Source organism: Brienomyrus brachyistius, unplaced genomic scaffold, assembly GCF_023856365.1.
Source record: "Brienomyrus brachyistius isolate T26 unplaced genomic scaffold, BBRACH_0.4 scaffold47, whole genome shotgun sequence".
Lineage (NCBI taxonomy): Eukaryota > Metazoa > Chordata > Actinopteri > Osteoglossiformes > Mormyridae > Brienomyrus > Brienomyrus brachyistius.
The window spans coordinates 983,556-1,010,404 of record NW_026042322.1 but is presented as its reverse complement, the minus strand read 5'-3'; the positions used below and the strand labels follow the sequence as shown (position 1 = coordinate 1,010,404).

General features: G+C 47.2%; 1 protein-coding gene across 6 annotated transcripts; it reads left to right on the top strand.

The window, feature by feature from the left end:
• The first annotated feature begins 860 nt into the window (after positions 1 to 860).
• coro2aa (coronin 2Aa) lies at positions 861 to 25,963 on the top strand. 6 transcript variants are annotated; one of them, XM_048999683.1, is made up of 13 exons: positions 10,623 to 10,848; positions 11,259 to 11,658; positions 15,330 to 15,530; positions 17,447 to 17,563; positions 17,775 to 17,924; positions 18,695 to 18,874; positions 19,914 to 20,030; positions 20,598 to 20,702; positions 20,840 to 20,936; positions 21,170 to 21,282; positions 21,839 to 21,929; positions 22,557 to 22,849; positions 23,282 to 25,963. In XM_048999683.1, the coding sequence occupies exons 3-13, from the start codon at positions 15,330 to 15,332 to the stop codon at positions 23,411 to 23,413; spliced, it is 1,596 nt and encodes a 531-aa protein (XP_048855640.1). In that variant the 5' UTR covers positions 10,623 to 10,848; positions 11,259 to 11,658; the 3' UTR covers positions 23,414 to 25,963. The 6 variants fall into 6 exon arrangements, with proteins under 6 accessions (XP_048855641.1, XP_048855638.1, XP_048855642.1 ...); XM_048999684.1 differs by lacking the exons at positions 10,623 to 10,848; positions 11,259 to 11,658 and adding an exon at positions 861 to 998; XM_048999681.1 differs by lacking the exons at positions 10,623 to 10,848; positions 11,259 to 11,658 and adding an exon at positions 928 to 1,226.
• The last annotated feature ends 886 nt before the right edge of the window (positions 25,964 to 26,849 follow it).

Genomic DNA, 26,849 nt, shown 5'->3' with positions numbered 1-26,849 from the left:
TAAAATCGCCACACATCAACTTGAGACTATGTACTGTGTTGTACTGATAATGAAAATAATGAAAACAGCTATTGTAAAATATCATAAATATTCTGCAATTAAATGCAACCGCAGACGTGAGCAATCTGGATTTGTAGTGTTGCTAAACATTGTTTTGTTAATAATTAATGGACAATAAATTTTTTTTTATACCGTGCCTATTGCGGTGGTTGCAAAATGTGAGCGTTAAATATTAAACTAAAACTATAAAATGTCTTTAACGATAGCAGCAGCATAAATAAAATCAAGATGGTTCTACTTTTTCTCGTATTTTTTTCTAGTTTCAGCGTATGTCGGGGGCTTGCTTCAAAACTACAACACATTTTCATAATTAAAAACATATCTGCATGCAATTTTTTCCGTCTCCAGTGACTCGTTTCGGAAGGTTTACTATATATAAGTGTACGATTTGAACTATTTGCATCACAGTGCACGCATTTTACATGCAATGTACTTTTTACTCGGTTTAAATGCTGTCACGCAGACGACGTAATACTAAAAGAGAAAAAATATTTAATTCATCATCTCTCCCTGCTTATTAAAAACACAGCCTAATCAATTCTTTAACTACCGTGGTTGTTGTGATTTTGATCTGAAACTCCCCATGACTCGTCAGCACAACGTGTTTCGCGTCGTTATGTAATCGCACACTGTTCAAATCAGCCAAACGAACGTCAAAAATCCAGTAAGAGGACCTGGTTCCCATTTCTAATGAATTGTCATTTTCTGGAGCAAGGCAAAGCACGGCCGGGACATTGCGCCCTTCCACGCCAGGAAGCAGCGGGACGATTGCGACACCGCTCCCGCCTCACGGTCCCGGCTGAAGGGCTCCACCTCTTTCCTCTCAGTCTCTCCACCCATCGGCTCCGCAGAGCCTACCGCGTTCGCTGCCGCGGCGGTGGCGCACTGCTCCTGGCGAGCGCACGCTTCATCCACCCCCCTCCTCTCTTACCTCAACGGTAAACGCCTCTCTCATCTTGACCATCATGACTTATGCATGAACATCATACCTGCTAACATATAAAGCGCCTTCCGGATACCGAGCAGAGGCTGGGAAATAAGACTCCTGGACGTTTTTTTTTCTTTTGCGGTTCCCGTAGCAGAATAAGTCAGCATTTCCCCTGCGGCATTTTGCGCCTCGCAGGAAACCGTGTCACCTGCTCACGTTGTGCATGACCATCACAAAGGTAAGGATGTGCGGAGGCTAAGCAAGCTCGCTGAAACAGCGGCCGATCCGGGTTTATCTCGTCACCTAACAGACCTGTTATGCTGTGGGGGGGGGGGTGTCTGGGGAGATGCTTCGGGTTTCGGAGGAGCGCTGGGCTGATAATCTGCGGTTCTGATTTCCCCGGTTTGCCCCGCATACGGTGTTTGCTGGGCGCATGTTTATAAACCTTTCTGCGCCTTTGAAGGACGCCCTTCGTGAACCGGGCTGATGCGGCGATGGTTGGTACTAGGGCACTGGGCTATTGACAGGGATGCGCCGCTGTCCGGCCGGTCGTCACGCCATGCATGCGGCGGGAGGGGGAGGGACATCGGAGAAGTTGGAAAACAAGTGACCGGTGGTGTGTTTGGTGCGTGAGCGCATCCGGGCGTGCCTTACCGGACGCTTATCGCGCGCAGACCGGAGACACGCAACACGTGCTGGGCGAGGCTCCCGGTGGAAAACATAATTTCCCGTCTATAGCCTTAAACTTTTGTCTCCCGGATTCATAAATTGTACAGTTGGCGAAAAACACATCTGAACGCATATTTTTCCAGTGAATGTGTCTTAATAATAAAAATATGAGACTAATGCAATAATTATAGTCACTGAATGACGTAGGCATAATTAATTTATTTTCTATTAGTAATATGAAGAACATCAACATTAGATAACCTAAATTATGTATTCCACGATTAGCATGTCTGAGATTTATAGAGGTGGCTAAAATCAGTTAGTGGCATATTTAATTTTCTAGGACTTGTTGTGCTAAGTGTATCTGTAAAAATATAACGAAATGTTTTTAAGACTTGTACAGTCTATCGGGTGGCCAGCCGAGAAAGTTGCGAGACTGAAATCAGACTTAAAGGGATGGTTTTAGTTAATGACGTCAGCCGGGGAGGCGGACCTGTTGAGTGCGGCCCGCGTGTCATCGTTGACAGACACGAGGTTCCACGCCAAGTATTCTGCGCTTTCGCGTCCGGGAAATGTCAACGACATTGATCCCTGCTGAAATAATGTGCAGCGGTTGTAATTTTATATGACTCGTATTTTGTTCTTTATTAATTTCTCTGCCAGTGTTTATTAATTTGTTCTTAAAGTTCATGGCTAATATTTTTTGCCAGGGGGTCAAACGAACAGGTGATTTACAACTCGTTGCACGTAAACATTTTCCTTCAAACAGGTTATAAAACCAGTATGCTTTTTGAAAGGTGACTGAGGACAAAAGCGAAAACAGCTGGCGTGGTAGCTGCACACGTAAAATCAACGTGCGGGGGACATTTTCAGGTTTATGATGAATTCTGCGGTATCAAAGTCCTTAGAGGAACTACGGATCTGGATGAAAGAGCAAACATGACCTTGAGCTCCAGCGAACCGATTGGCCTGTACTGGGTGGGGCCCGCCACAGAACAAAAGGGCTTCTCTAACTTTGACTGATGAATTATGGAGAATTGGGGGGGGGGGGGGGCATCTCATGCCAGCACCTTTTAAAAGTTTCTTGCCGCAAGCTGGGCACTGACAGACTGAATGCTGTACCAGAGAGAGTGGCACTGAGCTGAGGCTGGTTTGTCATCATTTCATTCTGGTTCTCCGTAGATCTGAGTGCGAATGTTAAAAATGTACAAGTCAGCAACGTAAGAACCAAGGAGCGATAAGCCCACCCTAATATTTAATCAGGATTCATTCATTCAAAAAACATTAAATAATTAAAAAGCATTTATTTATCCTCCACAAGAAACAGAACTTTTAATTTAAATGAATAATACTATTTCACACCTCCTCCTCCCCCCCCCCCCCTCAGAATATCAAAACTCTCACTTACGCCGTTGACGTGTAATACACAAGTTCTGTAAGCTCTGTTTACATAGTTTTCATTATTAATTCCAAGAGCTGACTCCTTGTCGTGTTGCCTGTAGCTTGTAGATAAACTGGCTGAGCGGTGATTTTCTTTCTAGATATGGCTTTGGTGACAGTCGCTAGTGACGACTTAAAACGTTATTCAGAACTGAGATGAATGGAGCCGGTTTAACGCGTCTAAATGAACGGCATATTTTCTGTACGATCGTAGTGCCTCGTCTATTGTTCATGGGCTCTTTGCACACAAAGGTCAGCTCCTATCTCCTTACTAGCACATACCACTGGGGTTTGCCCGCAGGGCTTCATGAATCTGGTTGCGCGTTTTTTGGAATGCAGTTGCCCATCACGTCTCTAAATTGCCCCGTAGTCTGCAGCTGCGTGTGCGAGTTCTGTGATGGAGTGCATCCCCCCCCCCTACCCCCCTTGCAGTACTCTATATTGGGTAGGAGGTTGAAAGATGGATGGACGTTGTCGATGAGTGCTTGGAGCGGGAGGAGTGAAAATCACAATTTCAAGCAGTGGAGTGTGGTCAGGTGTTAGCGGCGGTGTTCTTAATAATTCCTGTTAATAGGCCTGCTGACGTTGTCGGTGTTCGTTTGCTCTGCCGTGGCCTGACAAATCGTTTCTGTACGATGGCCAATAGTGTTTGAGGTGGGCGGGTGGCGCCCCCTCTGGCTGTAATTCACACACACCTTTGCGCTCCAGGGTGATGTAATGTGTCGGGGTTACAGCTGGCTGGGGAGTCCTGCCACTACATAATTATTTTGTCTACGCCCCTCCTCCTTGATTCATTTGGAATAGTTTGCCGTGATGAACGGTCTGGCTCAGCGCGCCCATGGGTCACCTTGGTGACTGTCTGCACGTTCGGTTTCCGCTGTGGCGGAGTGAGCAACCCCGCTCATCCATCTGGAATGTTCCGCCAATCAAGGCTCGCCTTGGAGCTCGAGTCAGTAAACCCCTGTCGCCTAATTAATGTACTGCTCTCGTTTGCTGCGGGAATCTCTGTATATTAAATCCACGGCTGATTTAGTGTTTTTGACAAAGCCGGGGTGGAAAATAAAATCTGGCTGGTGACTGCAGATGTGGCTTCACGATTCCTGGTCAAATTCCCTGCGTCTTTTTGCGAAATCACGGCACCAGTTCTCTTTATTACGGTCCGCTCGGCTCGGTAAATAGTAGGATTTGGGCTCAGAAGGCAACGTAGGGCCCAGCAGTGGCATATGGGATCGGTTTTCGAGCTGCTCCCCATTTGACCCGTGTTTGTTTGTTACGCTCGAGATCTCTGAGATCTGCAGATGCATCGTCGCTGCATGTGTTCTGAAAGATGACGCACAGCACTGCCACAACCCCCAGCCTTGAGATTATCCTCCACCTGGAAGGTGACGAGCGCCGAGGGGCAGGATTAAGGAGCAGGGACAGCCCCCCCCATGGGGTGCCCCCATTTTGGAGCATTCACACAGATGTTAGCAGACTTCAGAAGGGTCTGAACGAATCGATTCACCACAGGGCTGACTGTAGCGTGGTCATCATTTCGAAAGTACGGATGCCCCCCCCCCCCCCCCCCCACTGTGATGTCTGTATCTGCTTGTCCTGAAATTACGATGCCCTGTCTGACCTTGACGTCTTACAGCCACAGCGGGCTGCTTTTAGGGGGTGACAGGGGAGGGGGGCAGGGGCCTCCCTTTGGGGGGGAGCAGCCATGGCTGGCAGCTGGTACGCAGGCAGCCGCCGTCCGCTACACTGACTCCTTGGGGAGGGACTGATACCCGTCGGGGAAGTGGGGGGGGGTGAGCCTGGTGCGGGTGTCGGGTGACGGCGCACCTGAGCCCGGCGTGGTGGTACTGACCCGGCTCCACAGGGAGTGCGAGCAGCTCCGGCGCCAGCCTGCTGCCCTGCCTGAGAGCCCATTCACCCTGCTCGCCAATCTGCCGCTGCCCCCATATTTGTTTAATACGGTAAAAATCCTCACGCTGCACAGGAAGCATGGAAACGAAGGGTGGTTAATACAGCCGCTGATTGGACGAGCTTGTGGAAGGTCACTACAATGTAATTAATTATAGGTAATTAAATACCAATTAATCGTGATTCCGCTCACTGATTACTTAATTATGGGGAAAAAAAGTCATTAATGGCTTGTATTTAGATTTAGATTGTATGTAGCACATTCTTCATAACACAAATCCGGCATGTTTGTGACGATCTCAGGAAGCATCCTCAAAAAACTGCTCTTCGACTTACATAAAAATGTTCTGAGGGCAGAATGAAAAATGTTTGGTTCAGAGAGACAACCAATCAGATTGTAGAGGAGGTAGGTCCAAGCAATTAGAGGAGATGGAACCAACCAATCAGATGTCTTGGTGAGACATCTTCTAGTCACTTGGACCCTCCTTCTCTACAATCTGATTGGTTCAGACAAATAACCAATCATTTTTTTCATTCTGCCCTCAAAACCTTTTTTGTGTAAGTAAAACTCCCATAAGTCAAAAAAAAATGCTCCGAGGTGCTGGACAAATGGCCGCCCCCAGTCTCCATTGTATATTTACACAGATTGAATTTCGCTGTACGTGCTGTCTGTACGGCGACAATGAAGGCTTTATATTCCACATGTCATGCATTGTTTACAGTGTACACAAAGCCCCATACAGTCCAGTTTAATGTGCTACAGGGTACATCAGCTTCCTGTAGAATCCTGTCCATGGTCATATTAATCAGCCTGCTATCTTGGGCTGTCCCTGCATGTCTGTATGCTAATGCGATAGGTTAACGCACTTGGCTACTGCGATTGGCTAATGGAAATCCTTCAGTCATTACTAACAGGAGCACCTATTTAAGGTGCCTGTCTGTTGGCCAGTCAGATCTCTTTGAATAGCAAAAAGGTACAGGAAGCCAGTACGTGCTTTTAAGAAGGTCAGAGTAAGATGCCCCCCCCCCAACCCCATACTCCTACAGGATCGATGGAGAGCTTGTCCCCACCCCTAGGATCAATTTGATGATGGGATAGAAAGTTAACACTGCTTGTGGCCTTTTGGTTGGAGGAAACAGCTATTTAATTTACTTTAGCACCTGGCTTTGTCTTAATGTTGGGGGGGGGGGGCAAGGTTAATGTAAAGCACAAGAATTGGGGGTAGTATGTGGCTCAGTGGGTTTGGACTTCATGCCTGTGATCAGAAGGTCACGAGTTTAATCCCAGGGTCTGCAGAGTGATGTCACCTTGCAGCGTGATGTCACCTTGCAGAATGATGTCACCTTGCAGAATGATGTCACCATTGGGCTCCGGAGCAAGGCCCTTAACCCCAGTTGCTCCAGGGACTGACTGACTGACCCTGCTTTCTCAAAAACTTACATGGCTTTAGATAAAGGCATCAGCTAATTACATTAATTGTACACATCATTTCATAGTGGTTATAACAAAGCTCCAGGACAAAATTAAGAGACTACAGCAATATTCTCAGTTTTGCTCATTTCTTAATTCATGGGTATGTGCCTCTGTAAAAAACTACAGTCTGGCTCTTCCCTGTTTCTCATTGATGAAGGCCTGCTTCCTTGCCTGCTTCCTTGCTTGCTTCCTTGCTTTATAGGACTTCAGTCCTGCTTCTATGAGCCCGATACACACTGTCCTAACAGTGCACTTCACACCACTTAATGTCTCCCATTCCTTCTGAAGGTCGCTTGAGGTCATCCACCGATTTATGAGACACTGCCGGATAAGCTGACGGTCATCTCTGGCATTAGGAAGTCGCTTCTGCCCCTTAACTGGCTGTTTTTTGGTTATTGCCAGTGTCTCCTGCTTCACCTTGTTCTTCTGTACTGCGATCTTAGAAACTGACGCTGGAAGCAGCCTGCCTCGCAGTGTAGCCTCTCACAGCAGATCCAGGATTTAAAAATGCAGATTCTTTAAAAATATTGAATGGTCTCTTATTTTCTTTCCAGAGCTGTATTTGTTGACATACCATCAGTATTTCAGAACTTTTTTGAAGTGGCGTTATATCCACCGGTCTGAGCAATGTTCTCTCACTTTCTGTGTGTGTGTCTGTCTGTTTGTGTGTGTGTGTTTGTGTGTTTGTGTGCGCGAATTAAGTGACATTTCGTATGGAAAATAAGCTAGGGTAGATTTTGCCTGTGAGGAGTGCCTCTCATGTTTCCAATGCTGATTTCTCACAAGCAATTCTGTTATAGATCCCTGCTCTGCTGATAGAGTCCATTATCTGATGGGTGTAGCTCAGTTCAGCTGTAGATGCTCCAACCTAAGTCAACACGACAATGGATATGGTTTTGTATTTCACGTGGCTTTCGGACCACAGCTAGTGTACTGATGGATGTCTGACTCCACGATGATCTCCGGCTACACTGATGTCTGTTTTCCATGCAAACAAACGCAAACAAACACAAGCAAAATGCATCTTTTGGTCGGGCAATCAAATGTCCTCGGAGAGTGTCGTGTCACGGTTCGTTTGCTGCGTTAGAGAGTGGGTGTGATAGGATGTGGTTGGTATCGTCATTGAAGGGTCGACTGCTTTTCCGTCTGCTGGGCAGATGAATTAGAAGTTTCTGGAATGTGAAGGACTCAAAGAGAGAGTCCAAACTGGTGGATGACCTTTCTGACAGATTAAAAATCACAAGTACCATTAATAAATACCGTTTTTTAACTTATGAGGTTAATAGAGGATCTTTGCTTTGATTAAAATTTCAAAGAGCTCAAATGGAGTGCGTGTGCCCCCTTAGAGAAGGGAATCCTGGGAGTGGCAGGTGCCCTCCCGACCCCCCCACCCCCCGACCCCCCCACCCCCCGGGATGTACGCCTCTTATCATCATCATTCACTCCACATTCAGGACGATTCTGGTGCTGGAAGAGGGATTAGCTTCCCTGTTTCCAAACAGACCATGGCGGCCCACATATCACAGTGCCGACTAAATCGGCTTTTTAAATAAGCTATTAACAAAGAATTCCGTTATAATTCAGTATAGCTTCGCATGCCAATTAAACTGCTAATACGTGGCTATTTTTAAACTGGCGCCCCCAGATGACTAATGATAAGGACCCCCTACCATGCCACATGTAAGAACTAAAGACTGGGGAGGAAGTGTGTGTGTGTGTGTGGGGGGGGGGGGAACGTCAATACTATTTATTAGTTTTTTGTTCATTGGTATTCCACGTTTTAGCATTTCATCAATTTACACGGAGGTGAAAACTCCCCTTTTCTAAGGAATAGTCCATCATAATTTAATGGCGTTAGCATTTAACATAGTCAACCTAGCAACAACTAACACTAATTCTCTTTCAAGTTCACACTCGTAGGGATTATGTGTGCACTAAGGTTGGCAATGAATTATCCCGGCGTGCATCAGAGAATGTGGAATTTCTGTAAATTGTGTCATTTTAAATGTAGGTTTCACCCTATTCTGTTCTCAGAGCCCTTACACCTGTCCCCGGTGAAGGGGGGGGCAAAATGGGTGGGTGGGTAAGCAGTGGGGGTGGGTGCTGGTGGAGCTTGGTATGGAAATAAGTCATGCAAATAGGTCTCAGCTGAGCAGAGAGCATTGATGACTGGAACTGACTGCGCCCAGTCCATCTTAGGGATTAGGACACACGCGCGCGCGCGCATGCACACACACGCACACACACACGCACACGCATGCATGCACAAAGAGACGCGGGTGTTGGATTGTGCCAGGCCTGCCCTGGGTCACAGGGCACAAATGCCCATTGTTAAGGTAAATCATGTGTAATGGCTGCCTTAAGCTTAATGGACTGTTTGGTGTTTAGTTTTGTATTAATGGGTGTGACCCAAAGCTGAACAAAGAGGCGGGAGTCATGTTTACTCTTTATGGTTTCTTCTGTAAATAATTCCCCATTTAACAAGGCTTTCTGTGCAACGACCGAGTGCGAAAAATCCAGGAAAAATAAAGCGGAACTTTATTGCCCGTCCATTTTAATCAGATAGATGTTTGCTAAAGAGTTTAACCGTAATTAAAATTAATTTCACTGGGTTTCCTGTCGTTCATAGTGCAGGCAGACTAAGAATTCGTTGTTAGTTTGATGTATATTTTACTCTATTCCGCATTTTATCATGGAAGCACTTCTGTCAGGTTTTGTTTTTCTGTTTAATTATTTGGTTGTCTTGAGATAATTGGACAGGAGGCAAGCTCTCAATGCCAGACCTGGGGGGGCGGGTTTGGGGGGGACGCGAGGGCTCTGATAATCGGCATGTGGGGGGAGGGGATGGGTGGGAGACCCGCACCAAACCCGCCGACACCCATTGTGAGGAAAGACAATGGCCTATTCATGGTTTATCATCCCGCCCCCCTCCCCCAACACTTGAAAAAAAAAAAAAATTAAGCATACTGAAACAGCTGCAATGCAAACACAGATGTTTTTGAGTCAAAACACTGATCCTCTTGCTCTTAAGAGCAAACCTGATGTTTCTCAACCTGCTAATTGTTTTTGTTTCCTCTCAGACTAATCTGACTATTACCTGAGGACTGGTCGGCCCTGATGAGAGGCCGGGCGGGGCTCTGTATGCATTCAGTGGTCTGGCTTTGAAGGTCGGGTCCTTAGGGGCTGGCCAAGGTGATGCCTGAGTTGAATTGGCCCAGAGGGGGTTTCTCATCTGGGCTGTCCTGCTAGACTAGTCTTACGCTACTTAAAGGATGTTGTTACCCAAATTGAGAAACTCATTAGTATTTACATCTCTGCACCACATCACCGACGAGGTACGTGTAGCGACCTTATTTAAGAGCACTGGAGATGGACCCTCCCTCTACCTGGGACTTTGAACCTGAAATGTTTTCGTTGCGCGGCCCGTCCCTCCGGCACTGGTACCTGCTGTGGCTTAGTGACCCCAGTGGGGGGGGGGGGGGGGGGGGGGGGAGAGAAAAAAATAAAAAAACGCAGAGTTGGCCCTGATCTCTGAAGCCAACTGCTCCTGCCATCTGTTCTCATACAAGGTGTGGATTACAGGAGTGTGTGTGGGGGGGGGATTATGTTTATAGTACATCGTGGGGACCAAATGTCTCTCACAATGTGATAGAATCTAAAAATGCCAAAAGTCTCATATTGTGTTTAGTTACTTATGGTTAAGGTTAGGGCTGGGTAGAGGATTAAAGTTGTCATGTTAGGATTCCCCATAGATAGGAATGGAGAATGTGTGTGTGTGTGTGTGTGTGTGTGTGTGTGTGTATGTGTGGTGTGTGTGTGTGTGTGTGTATGTGTGTGCGTGTGTGTGTGTGATGTATCTGCAAACAGATAATTCTGAAATCCTGTGAAATTCGTTTGGTTCTGACAGCAAAACATTTACAGAAAATCTTTCTTAAAACTTCGCAGAAATATTGTGAGACCGCAAGGCCCAATTAACCGTTCCACCCAAAATGAAGATGTTTTTCCGGCTCGTGCCAGATCGTACCGCAATCCGCTCATTTCACCAAAGGGAGAAATTGTCTCCTGTCATCTGTGCTTTTTTTTTGTTGTTCGGGGGAAGAACTTGTTTTATTTTCTCTGCCTGGGTGTGTGAGAAGCTATCTGTCAGAATCTTGACGGGCTGTCATTTCTTGCACAACTTGTTCCGAGCGAACAATTATCCAGTTTGATGTCTCAGGCCTTGGAATGTCATTAGCTTCAGGGGCCAGATGACCATCATTGTCCTGATTGGCTGGGTAAAGGGCGGTCAGAGGTCAGGGAATGGCTTGTCTTTCTCGATGCAAGCGAGTCGCTCCAGTTCCATTGAAGGCACGAGGAAGACCGCCGTTCTCAGGTCAGGGGTCTTATCAGGTGCAGACAAGCGCTGGACTCTGTACTGCTACCTGTACTGTTCCTGCTGGTATCCTTGTGTACGAGGCCTCCGTCGTTCCGCGTGAAACGCACTGTTTGCCTAGTGGCTTGTGGCTGTTGCCCAACTGCAGATAGTGGGCTGGGCTGCATTTTCAGTAACTCTCACCGACTCTCGTTTAGGGTGAGGCGTGTTTAATGTTGTGGGCTGGAAGAAATCTGAGGGAGCACAGGTGCATTTTGGGATTTTTTTTTTTGTGTCGCGTAGCCGCAGCTGAAAATGTATTCATCTCTAAGTACAGTATGTACTTTTTTTGAACCGTTAACATTTATTTCTCAGGATGCTTAGTTGCCTTTCTGTGTTTTTTCTGCCTGCTCTTTGCCCTTTTGCTGAAGGAGTCCGTTGCTGTGGCAGGATAAAGAGGCTCAGATTAAACAGACTCTGCTGAGGCGGGATGTCGGAGAGAATTGTGGGAGTGTCAGATTTACCTTCCCCTCTGCTTGGCTGGCCCTGTCTGCTGTGGCTCCGCCCCTTTTTGGATTGAAGCACGCCATGCCTTGCTCCCGCACACGTTCAGACGGGTCCTTCCCACCGCCGCGTCTCTGCTCCCGGTGCCGCCTGCGACGGATCACGCGGTCAGCCTCTTGGAAAAGTCTCGTCTCTTGCGGACGGAGAGTGCCACATCCCACGACGGAGTGCTGGGGGGGGGTGGGCGGCGCGACGGTGTACACCGGGGGGGTCACAGGAAGCCTCTTCATCTAACCTCTGTGTGTTCATCCAAAAAGGAGACCCAAGGTGAGTGTGACGCCCGGCTTCCAGCCTGCAGGTGGCGTAACGGTTAGCGACACCGGTTTTGATCCTAAGAACAGATTTGCTCGGTCACCACTGAACTTGGGACAACAAACCTTTATGGCTTGTTTTAGATCCAGTTTGAGCGATGCTCCTGTTTGGTGTCATTCTGTCAATCCAAGGAATCGCTGAGTTTGGGCATCACTTTGGCTAAAAGCGTTTGCATGGCAAATAAAGCGAGTGTTAGCAATGGGTTATGCCCCGGGGGTCCAAAAACAGGTGTGGGGGGGGGGGGGACGGGGGCCGGTGGCTGATTACCTAAGACTTCAGCATGAGTGTGCTTCAGAGATGAGCACGGGACAAGCTGGGACAGGATCCACAAGCCAAAATGCTGCTTATACTCCAGTGGCTTTTCAGGGAGATCTCTGGAGACAGCTGCTTGCGTCTGTGGCACCTCCAGATGGATAATAAAATAAGAACTGGACACAGACAGAGTTTGCCCACAATGACCGATAACAGCTCTGCTGAGTCCGAAGCATAAAGACGGCATGTATTGGCGGCCAGCTCAGAAGCTGAAGCTGCCTGTCAGCGTTTTTCACTCTCAGCATCGCGGTCGAGGCTGTCCTGCGAGTCTCGCGGGGCAGCCGCTGTCTTGAAGGGATTTCCTCATCAAGTATCAGCCAATCAGGAACTCCGTGCTGAAAGGAGAAATTGCAGAAAGGCTGGAAGCTGGCTGTTATTACGGTAGCACTTTGCAGAAGACGGCAGGCTGGAATATCTCGGGAAATTAGCTTGATACTTGTGGGTGGAATGTGGGCAGGCGAGGCGTGACTGGGGTAGCAGTCCGGACCGGTCCATGCTTTCAGATCTTGTCATGTTGGAGAAACACTTGTTTTGGAGGGGGAGGGGGGGGGGCTGTGGGGGGGTGTGTTGGCATTCTCTGCTGATTGATACTCGAGTTTCAGGTATCACCTGATTGTGATGGTGTTGTGGCCCCCCCCCACCCTGCCTGACCCACAGGACATGCTCTGCGTGATCTGCTGGTGGGTTGACAATAAGGATAATCCAGTCTGTGACCCCCCCCCCCACTATCCTTCAGCACCTCCATAAAGTAGCCCCCCTCTCCCCCACATCACGGTGTCCGGAGGGCTTTCCGTTTCCAAAGGGGTGTCGGGTGACGTGGAAAAGCTCCCCGTCCCAAGCTGGTCGTGCGAATCAGACGGGACGGCGGGACGATATTCGGGGGCACCCAGCAATCCCTGGGTTCCAGTTTCAGGTCCAGTGCTTAGACAACAATGCCCCCCCCCACCCCACCCACACCAGGTCGCTGTCTCGCTTACACTTGCACCCACCCCCCCAGGTTTAGTGGTCTGACACACATTTCTCAATACAGTTTATTGAGAGCAGTGCGTCTCCATGGGGGGGGCTCCCCGCATGCGGTTCTGTGGCGGGCTCCTGGTGTGCGGTTCTTTGGGGGGGGGGTCCCGACATGTGGTTCGATGGCGGTGCTCCCGGCTACAAGTACGCGGATCCGTGGGGGGGGGCTCAGAGCACGCTGACTCGTGGGGGGGTTCCCAGCGTGTGGTTCTGTGGGTATGTTGCCCGCTGGCAGTAAACTTTGGCTTCATCTCAGGCTGCATTAGACCTTCCAAGTGAAACATATTTTACTCACGTTGTTTGTGCCACAGAAGTATGTGGTAAAACTAGCAGGAATGTAATTCGTGTAACAGACTCTGCAAGGATTTTCGGTGATATGACTCTACGTACGATCTATTTTAGCACAATCATGTGCTACACGGCCTCGTATGATGCTCATGTCGCGTTTCCCTTTGCCTCTGAAGCCTTCCGTTTGCCCTCTGTCGTTTATATCCATGATGATATCTTGCTGAGATTGGTGCCGTGCCGAATTTTAACAGTCTTCTGTTTAACAGTCCGGTAGAATATTCCGGTAACAAGCCGACGGTTTTGCATCAGTAGCCATAAGCCAGGTGAATTTTTCGGATTCCTCACACTGTCATTGACCCTCCTGGCCACTTTCCATTTCACTGTGTGGCTTCTCCTTCTTACAGGAGGAATTATTGAAATTTCTCACAAATTTTACACACATTTATTTATGCGATGAGGGCGGGGTCGGTCCATCTCCGGGGGCACTGCAGTATCGGGTGGTGTAGTTATCCGGTATCTGGCTCGAAGAGAATTGAGGAAATTCTTCGTAGAGCCAGTTGGAAAAGGATGCTTCACTTGTTGAATATTCACGTGTTGAACGCCTCATGTCGTTTATTGAATAATGTGCTGAAAGTGAACAACATTTAGCCATCGTAAAGTATAAGAAGTATTGTAACACAGACCATTGTAACTGGGGAAGCGTCTGTATTTGCACAAAAAAAAAAAAACACACAATTTAACATTACAACATAAGTGAATAGGTAAGAGTACTAAGAATTTCGGAACTTAGTTCCTCAGTTACTACTCTGAACAAACCATGAAGTAATATAGTTCCTGCATGAAATATACAAACCATCATGATTGATTAATGATAAACGAACATTGGATCAGTACATAACTAACACTTAGTTACTGGTTAATTAATACATTAAGAAAGCGTATTCCGCTGCATTATTTGTGCCCCCCCCCAAGAAAAGCGTTAAATTTCACCACATTCTGATTTAATTAACTCGGTATTCATCAGTTTTACACCAAGATGAATATTATTAAAGGATAATTTTCATTGACTGCCTTAGACATTTGCACAGCACTGCATAATTTCACCATCCACTCTTGCTCCACACTGAAAACGTTTCTGACCGTCAGTGCCGCCTGAACGCAGCTTGTAAACTCAGATACGGGTTTGTAAGTGTAGAAAGATTTTAAAGGGAGATGTGATGAGCTTCTTCTGTTCAAGCTTCCAGCTGAGACTGACTGACAAAATGCTGATTTCACTGTGCCAGTGATCTCACAGTTTGTTTTGCTGTATTTCCCAGTTGCTGGGTGATGTCGGTTTGTGTTTAAAAGTGACATATTTTCTAGCTGCCACGGTATTTAGAAAACTGGAGGAAAATCATAACGAATGTAACTTTGAAATGGCCTCTTGGAGGCCTCCATCGCGAGAACAACAAAGATCTATCCCACCTTCAGCCAGTTCTGTCTTCCGGTGTCATTGACACCATGTGGTATGTGGGAGAGCAATCGTTCCGGGCAGACGAATTCCACCACAGAGCTAATGTTCTGTGAGGGTCTGCTAGGATAGCGGTTCTAGGGTATCCGAGAGACAGTGTTGAAGACGTGTTACGCGACACTGCCTGCTATTGAGTTGGGCCTGTAACGTGTCAGGAAAAACCTGGTACAGCAAGCGTTTGACGAGACAAGGGGGCAACTCTGTCGGCTTATTGTGAGCCTATTTTTAACGGCTTATTGTGAGCCAGTTTTACTGCCCCCTCACTTGTCCCTGTGTTTTCTCCTCCACGCATGCTCTGCATTTGAGAAGAGGACAAGAACGTCCTATTAGGGTTTATGGTCATAAAGATGAGCAGCAAATCAAATGTGGCGTAGGATTCCCAGGCGATGATGTCATTTCCTGAGCTTTCCGACGGGAGGGACTCTTTGTGACCATATTTGGGTGTCTTCCCCGCTTTGGGCGTCGAGTGCTCACCTGACCCTCTTCCTGTCCCGCCATCCAGATGACATGGCGCCCCCAGTACCGCAGCTCCAAGTTCCGGCACGTGTTCGGCAAGGCCGCCACCAAGGAAAACTGCTACGACGGCGTGCCCATCACCCGGAGCGTCCACGACAACCACTTCTGCGCCATCAACCCACGCTTCATCGCCGTGGTCACCGAGTGCGCCGGGGGCGGAGCCTTCCTCGTCCTCTCCGTACACCACGTAAGAGGGAGTGTTCCTTTCATTTCCGTCATGGATGCGATAACCTACAAAATTCCCTCTCTTTGCGAGAGGTTCCGGGTTACACAGAAACGTCCGGTGATGTAGGTCACGGCTATAGGTGTTTTATTGTCCTCTTACAGTCAGCGCACCCACAGGGGTAATGCGTGGCTCAGTGGGTTATGACAACGCTGCTGCGATCGGAAGGTCGTTGGTTTGAATCGCGGTGTCAGCAGAGTGATTTCACCTTTGGGTCCATGAGCACAGCCCTTGACCCCATTTGCACTTTCTGTAAGAAAAAAATTTAAAAGTTTGGTTTGAAATGAAGGTGTCCACTACATAAGGTAAATACGAGTATCTCCCTCTGACGCTTGTAAAATTCCACTGTACGTTTACATCTTTCGTCCACAGCGGGGAAAAATATCTCATATCAGAAATATTTTGCTCGTGGTTGTTATACAGTCAGAATGTTTCTTGGTTCCCCTTGATGGGGGGGGGGGAGGAGCAAAGCCTTAAATAGATGGCCCCCGCCATCACGTCCTCGCAATTTATTAAGCAACTGTATGACTCAACACAGCTCTGCTCCTGCCTTTTGTGTTATGCTTTCAAGTTATGTTTTGGATACATCAACAGAGTTACTCAGGAATTACATACCTCTTTGGGAATGGTCCCCCCCCCCCCCCCCCCCCCAAGAGATCTGTTAGTTGTGATTGTGGAATAACCACACCATTGTTCTTTTACACGTCACCAACATCCACCTCATCCCCTCGTCTGGTGAATTTATGGCTACCCCCTGCCCACTAACCCACCCGTTACGGTTGTGCAAGAGCTCCTCGATGCTCTTCAAAGCCGCTGGCTTTCCTGGAATGACATCACCCGTCGCGTCGTGCCCGGAGCGCCCCTTTCTCGCCACCGTGTGTGCCAACGATGACGCCACGCGGTGTCACGGGATTACATCAGAGGTCGCCAACTCCCTCCGGGTGACTGTGGCAGAGTCGCTTTTGGCCGAACCTGCCGAAATGGCCGATGCGAATATCTCGTTTGGTGCCGCCACCGTAAGCAATGCCGTAAACGTCACCACGAATGTCGCTTTTTAGCCGCCCAAAACGCAGCGCCCTCTTCGCGGCACTTGCAGAGGAGTCAGGCCCGTGTGTCGACTTGCTCCTGCAGCCCGAAGACAGTATTTTGCTGGTATGTTCGATCTCCTGCCCCAACTTGTTTGCTCACAGGGTTAAGTTTTGCTTCGCTGGAAGAGCAGAACAGAAGCTCGATGACCTTAAACCAAGATAAGATACAAAAGGAATCGGATAAAGATGCCAAGTCAAACCCAATAAAAGTAAATAACTGCTAAAGTGGGGGAAAAAATGAAAATAGCCGGAGAATGAAAGCTGTGATGTGGCCGGCGGTTTACGCTGATGCAAGAGGGCCGGCAGATTTCGCGTGTTTTGTTGTGGTTTCTTATTCACGGGCAATCTCGGTAACTCGATAGGAAATGGTAGCTGTTCCAAAACTGCCGCCAGCATTTTCGGTCCGTATTTATTCAGAGCCCTGTTGCACATGCGAGGGCGTCAGCTACGTGAAGAAAATGCCAGCGTGCTGAAAATTTACGGCCTGTCGAGTCCGTCCGAATCGCAGGCCTGTTCCGTAATGTGGGTGATGTCATTCTCAGGTCTATTCCATTTCATCTCGTCACCCATGATGAACCGGGATGGGGGAGGGGGGGTCCCATCCTGTTCCCGGACAAACCAAATACCCAGATCCTGATCTAGTTAAGGGAAGAACGGAAAAATCTCGGAGGGAGCTGGCTGACCTCTGACCCGGAGCCGAACAGCTTTTGCCGTTTTTCTGGGTAGATGAGTCTCTGAGGGGCGTGAGGTCACAGGGCGTGACCCCCTGACCCCACTCTTTTTGTTCCTCAGACTGGGAAGGTGGACCCTCATCACCCCAGAGTGTCTGGGCACAGGGGCAACGTCATGGACATCAAGTGGAATCCCTTCGATGACCTGTGCGTCGCGTCCTGTTCCGAGGACGCCACGGTAAGTCAAGAAACATCCGGTCGTAAACGCGAAGGCTTGAGCGACTGTTGGCCGACACCGTAAAGCCATAACGAACTATATGGTGACCCTTTTCGCCATGTCATATAGGACGCCTCGAATAGACGGTTTTTCTCCTCGGCCGCGTCGGCGTAAATAAGACCTTTGACTCTGCGGCTGTTTGCACCGACTCGACCTTTACCGCGTTTAATAGGTGAAGATCTGGGACATTCCTAAGCACGGCTTGTTGAAGAACATCACCGTTCCCCGGAAGGATCTGCAGGGTCACTCGCGCAGGGTGGGGCTCATCGAGTGGCACCCGACGGCCAGCAATGTGCTCTTCAGCTCCGCCTACGACTATAAGGTACCCAGGCGCCATTCAGGGCAGCCAGTAATCGCTGTTTTTCTGAGACGATGGTTTTAGAATCGATGGGGCTGTTAGAGAACAAGGCCATCTATCTCCATCCGTAGCTGCCTATCTATCAACCTAATGAACTTAGCATTTCCGCATTTTTACACCTGGGTATTTTACTAAAAGCTCAGATTATGTAGCGTTTTGAAGAATCCAACTATGATGATGATGATCTTTTATTTCGAAACATATACAACAAACCAATATATACACATTCGTATATACCTGCCTATATAGGCACACACACACACACGTGTGCCGCAGATGAAATAAAATCTTGATAACATAAAATGAAAAAAAAAGTCCGAAATGGAGTAGGAGGAAGTATGTACATACTTACTACTCCCTACCCCATGCTCAACACTCGATCAAATCCCCACCTCCACTCATTACTCACCCCATACTAAAAGGGAAAAAAAGAGAGAGAGAAAATGTATATCTACAGTGGTATATGTAATGTGGATACAATTTAGCAGAATTATATATCCCATCAGTCACCCAGTGCATCAGTTTCATAACTATAGGACCACTCATAGAATCAGTGCCTGAAAATATGATTATGGCTGTTTTCTTTTGCATTGAAAAGCATGAACTCTTGATTGAGCAAGACCCATCTTGTCTTGCATGGGCGTCTGCATCGGCTGAAAGGGCGCCTTGTATCCCCGTGTGACCTCTCCCCTCCCTTCCCTCCCCTCTACGATCCACTTCGCCCCAATGTGCAGATAATGGTGTGGAACCTAGATTCCCCGGAGCAGGTGATCAAGAACCCGGTGAAGACCATCAGCCTGCACACTGACATGGTGCTCTCCATGTCCTTCAATACGGACGGCAGCCAACTGGCCACATCCTGCAAGGACAAGAAGATCCGGATCATCGACCCGCGTACCGGGGCCCTCCTGCAGGTGTGTCCACGTGTTGCGTGTCTGGCTGGGGGTTTATGTGCCGCTGGTCCCCGCAGTCATCTATCTTTGTTCATTGTCACGTACAGTGTTTCCCAACCCGGTCCACATTTTTGCTCCCTTGCAGATTCCTGTCAGACGGTTTTTGCTCCCTCCCTACTCCCTACTGGGTTCCACATGAACCGGGTTGGGAAACGCTGCTCTAGTAGTGGTAGTAAATAAGAGCAGCATGAGTAACATTAGAACTAAGTAACTTGTACTTCTATTCTATTCTATTTTATACTTGTTGATCAGAATAAAATAACCATCTTTGAGATCTTGTAAAAGGGCTATATAAATAGAATGTATTATTATCATGGTGGCCTAGTCATGTGACAGTGTGAAAAAATCAGATTCATGGTGCACTCGCCAATAAGACGCAACCCTATTGGCTCGTTTGAAATTGATTTGATTGCCAACTGCCCTCTTTGGATTATGGGAGTTTTAGATGTAAACACTTTCAGCAGGTTTTGATCTGTGATGTATTTGTAATATTTCTCACAATTTCTCACAGATGCTTTTTACGTGAAGGAATTGGAACGGTGTCTTGCCCAAGCAAAAGTCTGACCTCGTCGTGAGGCTTTGTTGATAAGATACGGGAGGATTATTTTGTGTTGAAGTAGCGGTTAGTGGAGCTAGCATTCCAAGCGTTTTCTTGTAGCGGAGCATGGAGGATCTCCTGCCCTGGGCCCCTCCAGCACCACACATGCAAAACTGACACCTCCTCAAAAGCCGTCGAGGGGCCGTAGTTTGCCAATGACCGGGCCGGCATGTCTGACTCATGGTGTCATCCTGTCACCACCTCTTAGAAGATCCAGGAATGTGTGAATTTCACCCCCCCCCCATATTTAATGAAGGGAAAAAAATACTGAAAATCTTTTTGTACATATATTTTTTTAGCATAGCTTGAATTTTGCGTTTTTGACGGATATTTTAGTGAAAAATCTAATTGTGAAGAATTTTCTTTACTTCTTGCTTGATCTTATCTTTTCTGTGTTTTCAGGAAGCTAACTGCAAGTCACATAAAGCCAACAAAGTGTTATTTCTAGGGAACCTGAAGATGCTTATTTCAACCGGAAATTCTCGATGGAACCACAGGCAAATAGCTCTCTGGGATCAGGTAAAATGAGCAACGCTCGTGTGTCACTGCCCCCAAGTGGTGATACAGTGGAATGACATTTACAACGCTATTCTGTATCAGCTATATCGTTGTCATTGTGGGCTCAATATTTTGAGGGAAAAACCCCTCTGATCGCTAAAATATTTTTTACAGTAAAAATAAAGGGATATTTTAATTTTGGCGATAAATAGGCTCACATTGAGATACAAGCAATTAGAATGATTACCACTACTGATTAACATAACCATCTGCAAATTTCTTAGATATTTTTTAAACTTTACTTTTTCTATATTCTTACTGCTTATTTTTTTTATTTTGTTATTCTTCTACCTTGTTGCACGGTCTGGACGAACGACATTTCATTTCACTACTGGTGTAGCAGTACATTCATGCACGTGACAGAAATCTTGAATCTTGTAATATGGGTGATTTTCTTTTTGCTCTTGATGTAAAGAACGAACACAGAGTTTCTGCAATAAGGCACATGTTGCGGATTTTCAGTAACGGCATGTTGGTTTCTGTGTGTGTGTTTGTGTCTTTGTGTGTGTGTGTGTGTCCTGCCTACAGGAGGACCTCTCTGTGCCTCTGTTGCAGGAGGATCTCGACGGCTCCTCTGGTGTGCTGTTTCCTTTCTATGACCCTGACACCCACATGCTCTATGTGGCAGGAAAAGTAAGTCCCCCCCCCCACCCCAAAGTAGCAAGGAGTCCGGATAAGACGGCGAAACGATACACGTCGCTTTGGGAGAAGTCAAAATGGATGCGACTATGTGGCCGATGATTTAAAAAAACGCCGATGGTTGCTTTCAGGGCGACGGCAACATCAGATACTACGAGGTCAACCCAGAGAAGCCCTACATGCAGTTTTTGACAGAGTACCGTTCACTGCTACCTCAGAAGGGAATGGGTAAGCTGGATTCATGGCTACCTTCTCACCGTGCGCCTCTTTTGCTTCCCCGAAGTGGGTAGAACATTACATTGATGATGGCTGAAACCTTCTGGAACCAGTGGCGCTCAGTACCGCATCATCACTTGGCTGATTCTCTTTGGCTGTTAAGGATTCTCTGTGCGTCGCTCGTCTGTGTGGAGTTTTTTTTTTTTTTTTCTGTCAGAGACGAGGTTCTCGTTTCCTCCCCTCAGGGATCATGCCAAAGAGGGGCTTGGACGTCTGCTCCTGCGAGGTGTTCAGGTTCTACAGACTGGTGACAATCAAGGGCCTGATAGAGCCCCTCTCCATGATCGTCCCCCGCAGGGTAAGATCAGGAACCCGAACCGGAACCAACACTGAGCTGGGATGCTCATCTGGAGAACAGTTCTGCAATTAAAACTGGGAACCAAAATATGCGTTACATTCATTATATTTTGCTGGATGCCCTTGGGGGCCACCTGGGAACACACTTAATTTATAAAGGGGGGGGGTGTTGAAATAATGAAAATTCAGATGAGCAGGCCACAGGGAGGTGTCAGATCTGGTTAAATTGATGGGAGAAATAAGGCTGAAAAGTGAATGAAGATCACTGGCTGTCAATCATTGGTTGGAATATAACGGGAAATAATAAAGCGGCCAATAAAAAAATGGGATGCGCCACTAGGTGATTGACGGCTGGCGATAATCACAGCAGTCACATGCTTGCAAGCCACAGTCCTCCCAGTACTAGATACAAGTGATAAAAGCCTGCAGTCCCCCGGATCTGAGTTGTGTGGCTTGTTCTTACTCTGTACCCAAGGGGCCGGAAGGTTCCAGGATATGGGCGCTTGGGTTAGGTGCTGTGGATGCTTGACACCTTTTGCTCTTTGCCCCACCTGCAGTCTGAATCTTACCAGGAAGACATCTACCCCATGACCGCCAGCAACGAGCCCGCCATGTCTGCGTCGGACTGGTTCTCCGGCCTGGATAAAGGTCAGAACCTCATGCAGCGGGTTCCCGTTACGCTCCCTAACCATCATTCAAAGTCCAACATTGCTACTTTCCATAGAGAATAATGTAGCCTTACATTCCCTGAAGTATCTCTTTGTTCTGTGTTCAGTATAGCCTCAAAGTCTGAGGCTTTTCAGTATCCGTGAGCCATTATTATGGTTTGCGTCCAGCAAAATCCCACAGTTTGTTGCCTGGTATGATTTACAACGTGGTGACTCCGTTTGTCCCAGACAAATTACCTCCATCTTTGGATATCTTCCAGCCTGTAGGTGTGTCCTAATCGCATTTATTATCCACTTTGCAGAGGTTAACGAAAGACTAATTAATTACTCTGAGGCACGGTTTATCAGTAGAGTCACCAGAGCCGAAGCTACCTCAGCAGTTTGGTGGGGGGAAGCCCCCATCCAATTTCCACCGTGACTTGGTGAAATGGGGCTTGCTTTCTCCTGCCTCAAAATGTTTTTTTTTTTTACACGTAGAATCATGTCTCTTTAGAGCTGAGCTCCTGTTGTTAACCTGGCTTTTGTTCTGGTAAAATTTTAACAAAAAGCATCGTATATATAACATGTTCCTCGCCCCCCCCCCCCCCCCCTTTTTGCTATGTTCCAGGCCCCTTGCTTATGTCCTTGAAGCCGGGCTCCAAATTACACGACTCGTACTTGGACTCCGTAGAGGCGAAAGCACCGATCAGCGTCCTGGAAGCCAAGCGCTCCCAGACGCGTCCTGGTCAGATGCAACTGGCTCACGTGCAGGAGACACTGGAAACCAAAGAGTGCAGGGAGCCCAAGATCTTCAACGACGTTAAGCCCTGGCAAGGGGACAGTGTCTGGGATAAGGGTGTGGCATCGGTGACTAATGGACGGGAACCACTGCTGTGTTCTCCTCCCAAAACTGAGAATGAGGTACTAGATATGGTCAGGAAGATGGTGATTGGAGGGGTGGGGTGGTGGGTGGTTAAACCTTACTTTATGTTGTAAAGTCGTGCTCCCCTCATGTGGTAACTTAAAGACACAGTAGATGTAGTTTTGTTCACTTCCTTACAGACTGTCATGGGGGGGGCAATATGGGGTTTAAGGTTTCGTAATAAATAATGCAGCGTGCACACAGAATTAGCTTTTCGGGTGGAGTGTAGGTTGTTGCAGTCTGCTGTGGTGCCAGGCCGGGCTACGGTGGAGCAGCAGTGCACAAAGAAACCTGTTAGCATGAGCAGTATGTACCACAGATGTGGGCACGGCTGCCGTGGAGGTTCTGGTTTGAGGACCTCGGATTGACCGTGGATTGAATTGCCGTGTTGTGTGTGTGTGTGTGTGTGTGTGTGTGTGTGTGCTCCGCAGCTCCTGCAGACGTTCTACCGGCAGCAGGATGAAATTCGGCGCCTCAGGGAGATGTTGTGCCAGAGGGACGTGCGGATTAAGCAGCTGGAACTGGAGATCAAGAACATGAGGAACTCCAGAGGCGTGTACTGAAATAGGCGGCCCCCCGACGGAGGCTCGACCCCGAACCTTCGGCACTGCCTTCACCCCCTACTCCACCCCCCTCCCGCGCTTTGTGCTTGAGACTCCCTCAAAGGGGGTACCTGCTAGGGGTCTGCAGGGATCCTGCCTCGGAGCTTGGTGTGAATATCGTACCTTATTTTTTTTTTACATGTCACATGACATGACAATATCGCGCTCAACTCCGTGCCCATTTTTGAGCCGCGAAGTTGTCGTTTATATCTTCTTTTTTTTTCTTCTTCATTTTCTTTATGCCTGTCAGTAATAAATGGTTATGTCTCCCCGAATCCTATTTTTGGGAACTTCCCAAGGGAGAATCTGACGTCCTTGTGATTGATTCAGGGGATTTTTTTTATTATTACCGATTGTTACCCGTGAATTTTAATCACTGTATGTTGGTGTATGAATGTTGATGCTGCCTTATGATTTAATTCAGTTTTTAATGATGACGGGTAGAATAAACTTCTGCTCTTGAGGATTTAAAGAAGCTGATTTCCCCACCCCCATTTTTGTCATATCTGGTATAATCTAGACTCGTGTTCATCAGGTACTTTGTCTCCTTTTTATTTTGCAAATAGTTTTTCTTATAAGGCATTTATTTATTATTGTTATCATTGTCATTATTTTCTCTTGTCAGGGTTAAAAGTCAGTCGGCCAAAAAAAATTATAATAATCATCGTAAGAAGACAAATATCACATTCTGTCGTATCTTTCATGTTCTGCAATTTTTTTTCCCAAGACCGAAAACTTTGCGTCATTGCCCCGGACTCTCTCGGGGTGATGACGACAATTAGCAGACATTGTTAATATGAGAATCAGACGGCACAGGGTCTAGAAGGGCTGTTTGTGGCCTCTCAGCCGCCATCGGCTGGGTTTGACTGAATAATCGCGGAATTGAGGTGACCGTTCATTCCCCGCGCGTTCGCCCTTTAGGCGGGTGCTAACTTATACAACAGCTGTGTTTTGCAGAGGGTGTGCAGAGGTGGGGAATTACGGTACCGGTGCTGCTCATTGCTGGTTGTCTGCACTTTCATGCACAACGTTTAATCTTTAATAGTCTTCCTTTTAGAGGAGAGCCTGCCACTGTGTAGCACCGACGGATACATCCTGTATTCCTCGCGATGCAGTGATTGGAAACTGGGAAACAAAAACGATGATATTATATTAGAGAGCCTTGTGCCTCCATAATTTTATTTCACAATATGCGCAAGTAGAGTTGCACATCGCTGAGTTGGGCAGAAATGTTTTAAGACACGGAATAGATCTTAGAACGACGCGCGCCTAAGGGATATTTCTTGTAAATGAACATTTCCCGCAATGGTAACTGGAAATGTAATTGTCTTGAGCCTGAATTTCTCATAAGTGGTCAAGGCAACGGTGCAAGGACGCAGCTGGATGCTCCTTTATAAATAGCAGCATAGGTTTTCGGCTGACGGTCATAAAATCTTAATACTGCGCTCATCTTGGGTTTTAAACCAATCTCATAAACTTTGATCAGGATTAGTGCTGGAGTTCCGCCACAGTTATGGCGCCCACTGCACACACTCTCACTAAAGTACATTAGTTAAACTGATACTTAGTACGTTATGCAATGTAAGTGCTTCTGGTGTTTAATATTTAGGGAATATTGGATCATAGAGACAAATTGGCGCCCGCAGAATGACTTTCCTAAGTTTGTCAATGTGTATATATAAATATATATGAATAGATAATACAGAGACATCATACAAGGGTAACCTGATTCTAATGCCAATATAATTAATGTGTAACGTCTTTCGTCCTGTTTTTTTCTATACTGCTGTACACTGGTTACTGTCCGCACTGTAACGATGAGTTTAAAAGGTACGTGTTCACTACTTGTATTCTCCAGTTGTAAAATATTTTTGAAATCTTAAAAACTTTTAAGAGGTCCTCAGTACTTCCGAAGAACGCAGACCCAAATCTAAAGATGGAAACATTTAATAGCCATTTGGAAACGGCAGTCTTGTTGTGATCATTGCGCGAATGGGGATGGTGAGAGGGTAATTATTTCGCCCAGGGAGTAGTTTGTGTGAATCTGACAAGCCAGACTTATATCGGCCCATAAAATGGTGCTTAGACCAGGGCTCATTAGAAATGCTTCTGATAAGTATGAAGAGCGTGGTGAAGGAAATCATCGCCGGACCTGAAGTCAGAGCCAAATAAATCGTAGCATCACCGCAGCAGCAAAGTGACTGGATTGTACCCACCCCCAAGAGACCCCGACTTCACCACCTCGCATTCTCTGCTGAAATGGGTTCCTGGCTCCACTACAGTTGCCCGTTCCTCTGTCTCGTCCTGTACATTACTTTTCCAAACAAAATGTTGCTGCTTGGCAGTGAGACTAATTGTGCCTAAATTTGAAACGGCAATTTGTACATTTTTAATATTGTGACGTATCTTAAGGTAGGTACACAATACACTACTGAAATACATATTGCTAAAATTACCTAATATCGTGTATTTTTTTGTATTTAAAGAAATACAGAAAGTATATCAAATAAATCTGATTCAGTTTCTTTTTTGTGTCGTAAACATACTCAATACTACCTGACATGGAAAAAACTGGTTTTTTGGCTGTTAATTGTGTTCCTCTATACCAGTAAAAGTCAACACTACATGGATCCATCACTGGCAATTTCAAGGCATTAAATCTGTCACCTTTTTGATGTTCCATCAGTAAACAAGCCACTAACCGATGACATAACTTCTGTTTCACTATACCGGGGAACAAATGTACTCCAGCTGCGATTTCAGTACTATGGAAAACACATCCATCCATTTTCCAAACCGCTTATCCTACTGGGTCGCGGGGGGTCCGGAGCCTATCCCGGAAGCAATGGGTACGCGGCAGGGAACAACCCAGGATGGGGGGCCAGCCCATCGCAGGGCGCACACACACACCACTCACTCGCACATGCACACCTACGGGCAATTTAGCAAGTCCAATTAGCCTCAGCATGTCTTTGGATTGTGGGGGGAAACCGGAGTACCCGGAGGAAACCCCACGACGACATGGGGAGAACATGCAAACTCCACACACATGTGACCCAGGCGGTGACTCGAACCCGGGTCCCAGAGGTGAGAGGCAACAGTGCTAACAGTGATTGTTTTAAGTTACCCAGAACTTTCCTGGAATGATACCGCAATTTCATGCACAGTAACAGAACTACAGCTATTTCAGGTCCTCATGGTGGTCGTCACGGTAGGTGGGCTATAGACACAGACAAACTTAGGGGAAAAAAAAATCATGACAGCTGGTCAACTCTTTTTAGCCAAAGGATACATAAATGATGCAGTGGCTGAAGGTATTCTGAACGAGCATCACTGCAAAGAGCAAAGTAGCTTCACTGCAAAACAGCATCTTCAGACATATGACCTGAACACGAGG

What these genes read in the sequence shown, in the direction of transcription:
- coro2aa (XM_048999681.1), top strand. An exon ending in CCTGTTCCGAGGACGCCACG is followed by an intron (nt 17,564 to 17,774) that starts GTAAGTCAAGAA and finishes CGCGTTTAATAG; the next exon opens with GTGAAGATCTGGGACATTCC. An exon ending in CCATGATCGTCCCCCGCAGG is followed by an intron (nt 21,283 to 21,838) that starts GTAAGATCAGGA and finishes CCCCACCTGCAG; the next exon opens with TCTGAATCTTACCAGGAAGA.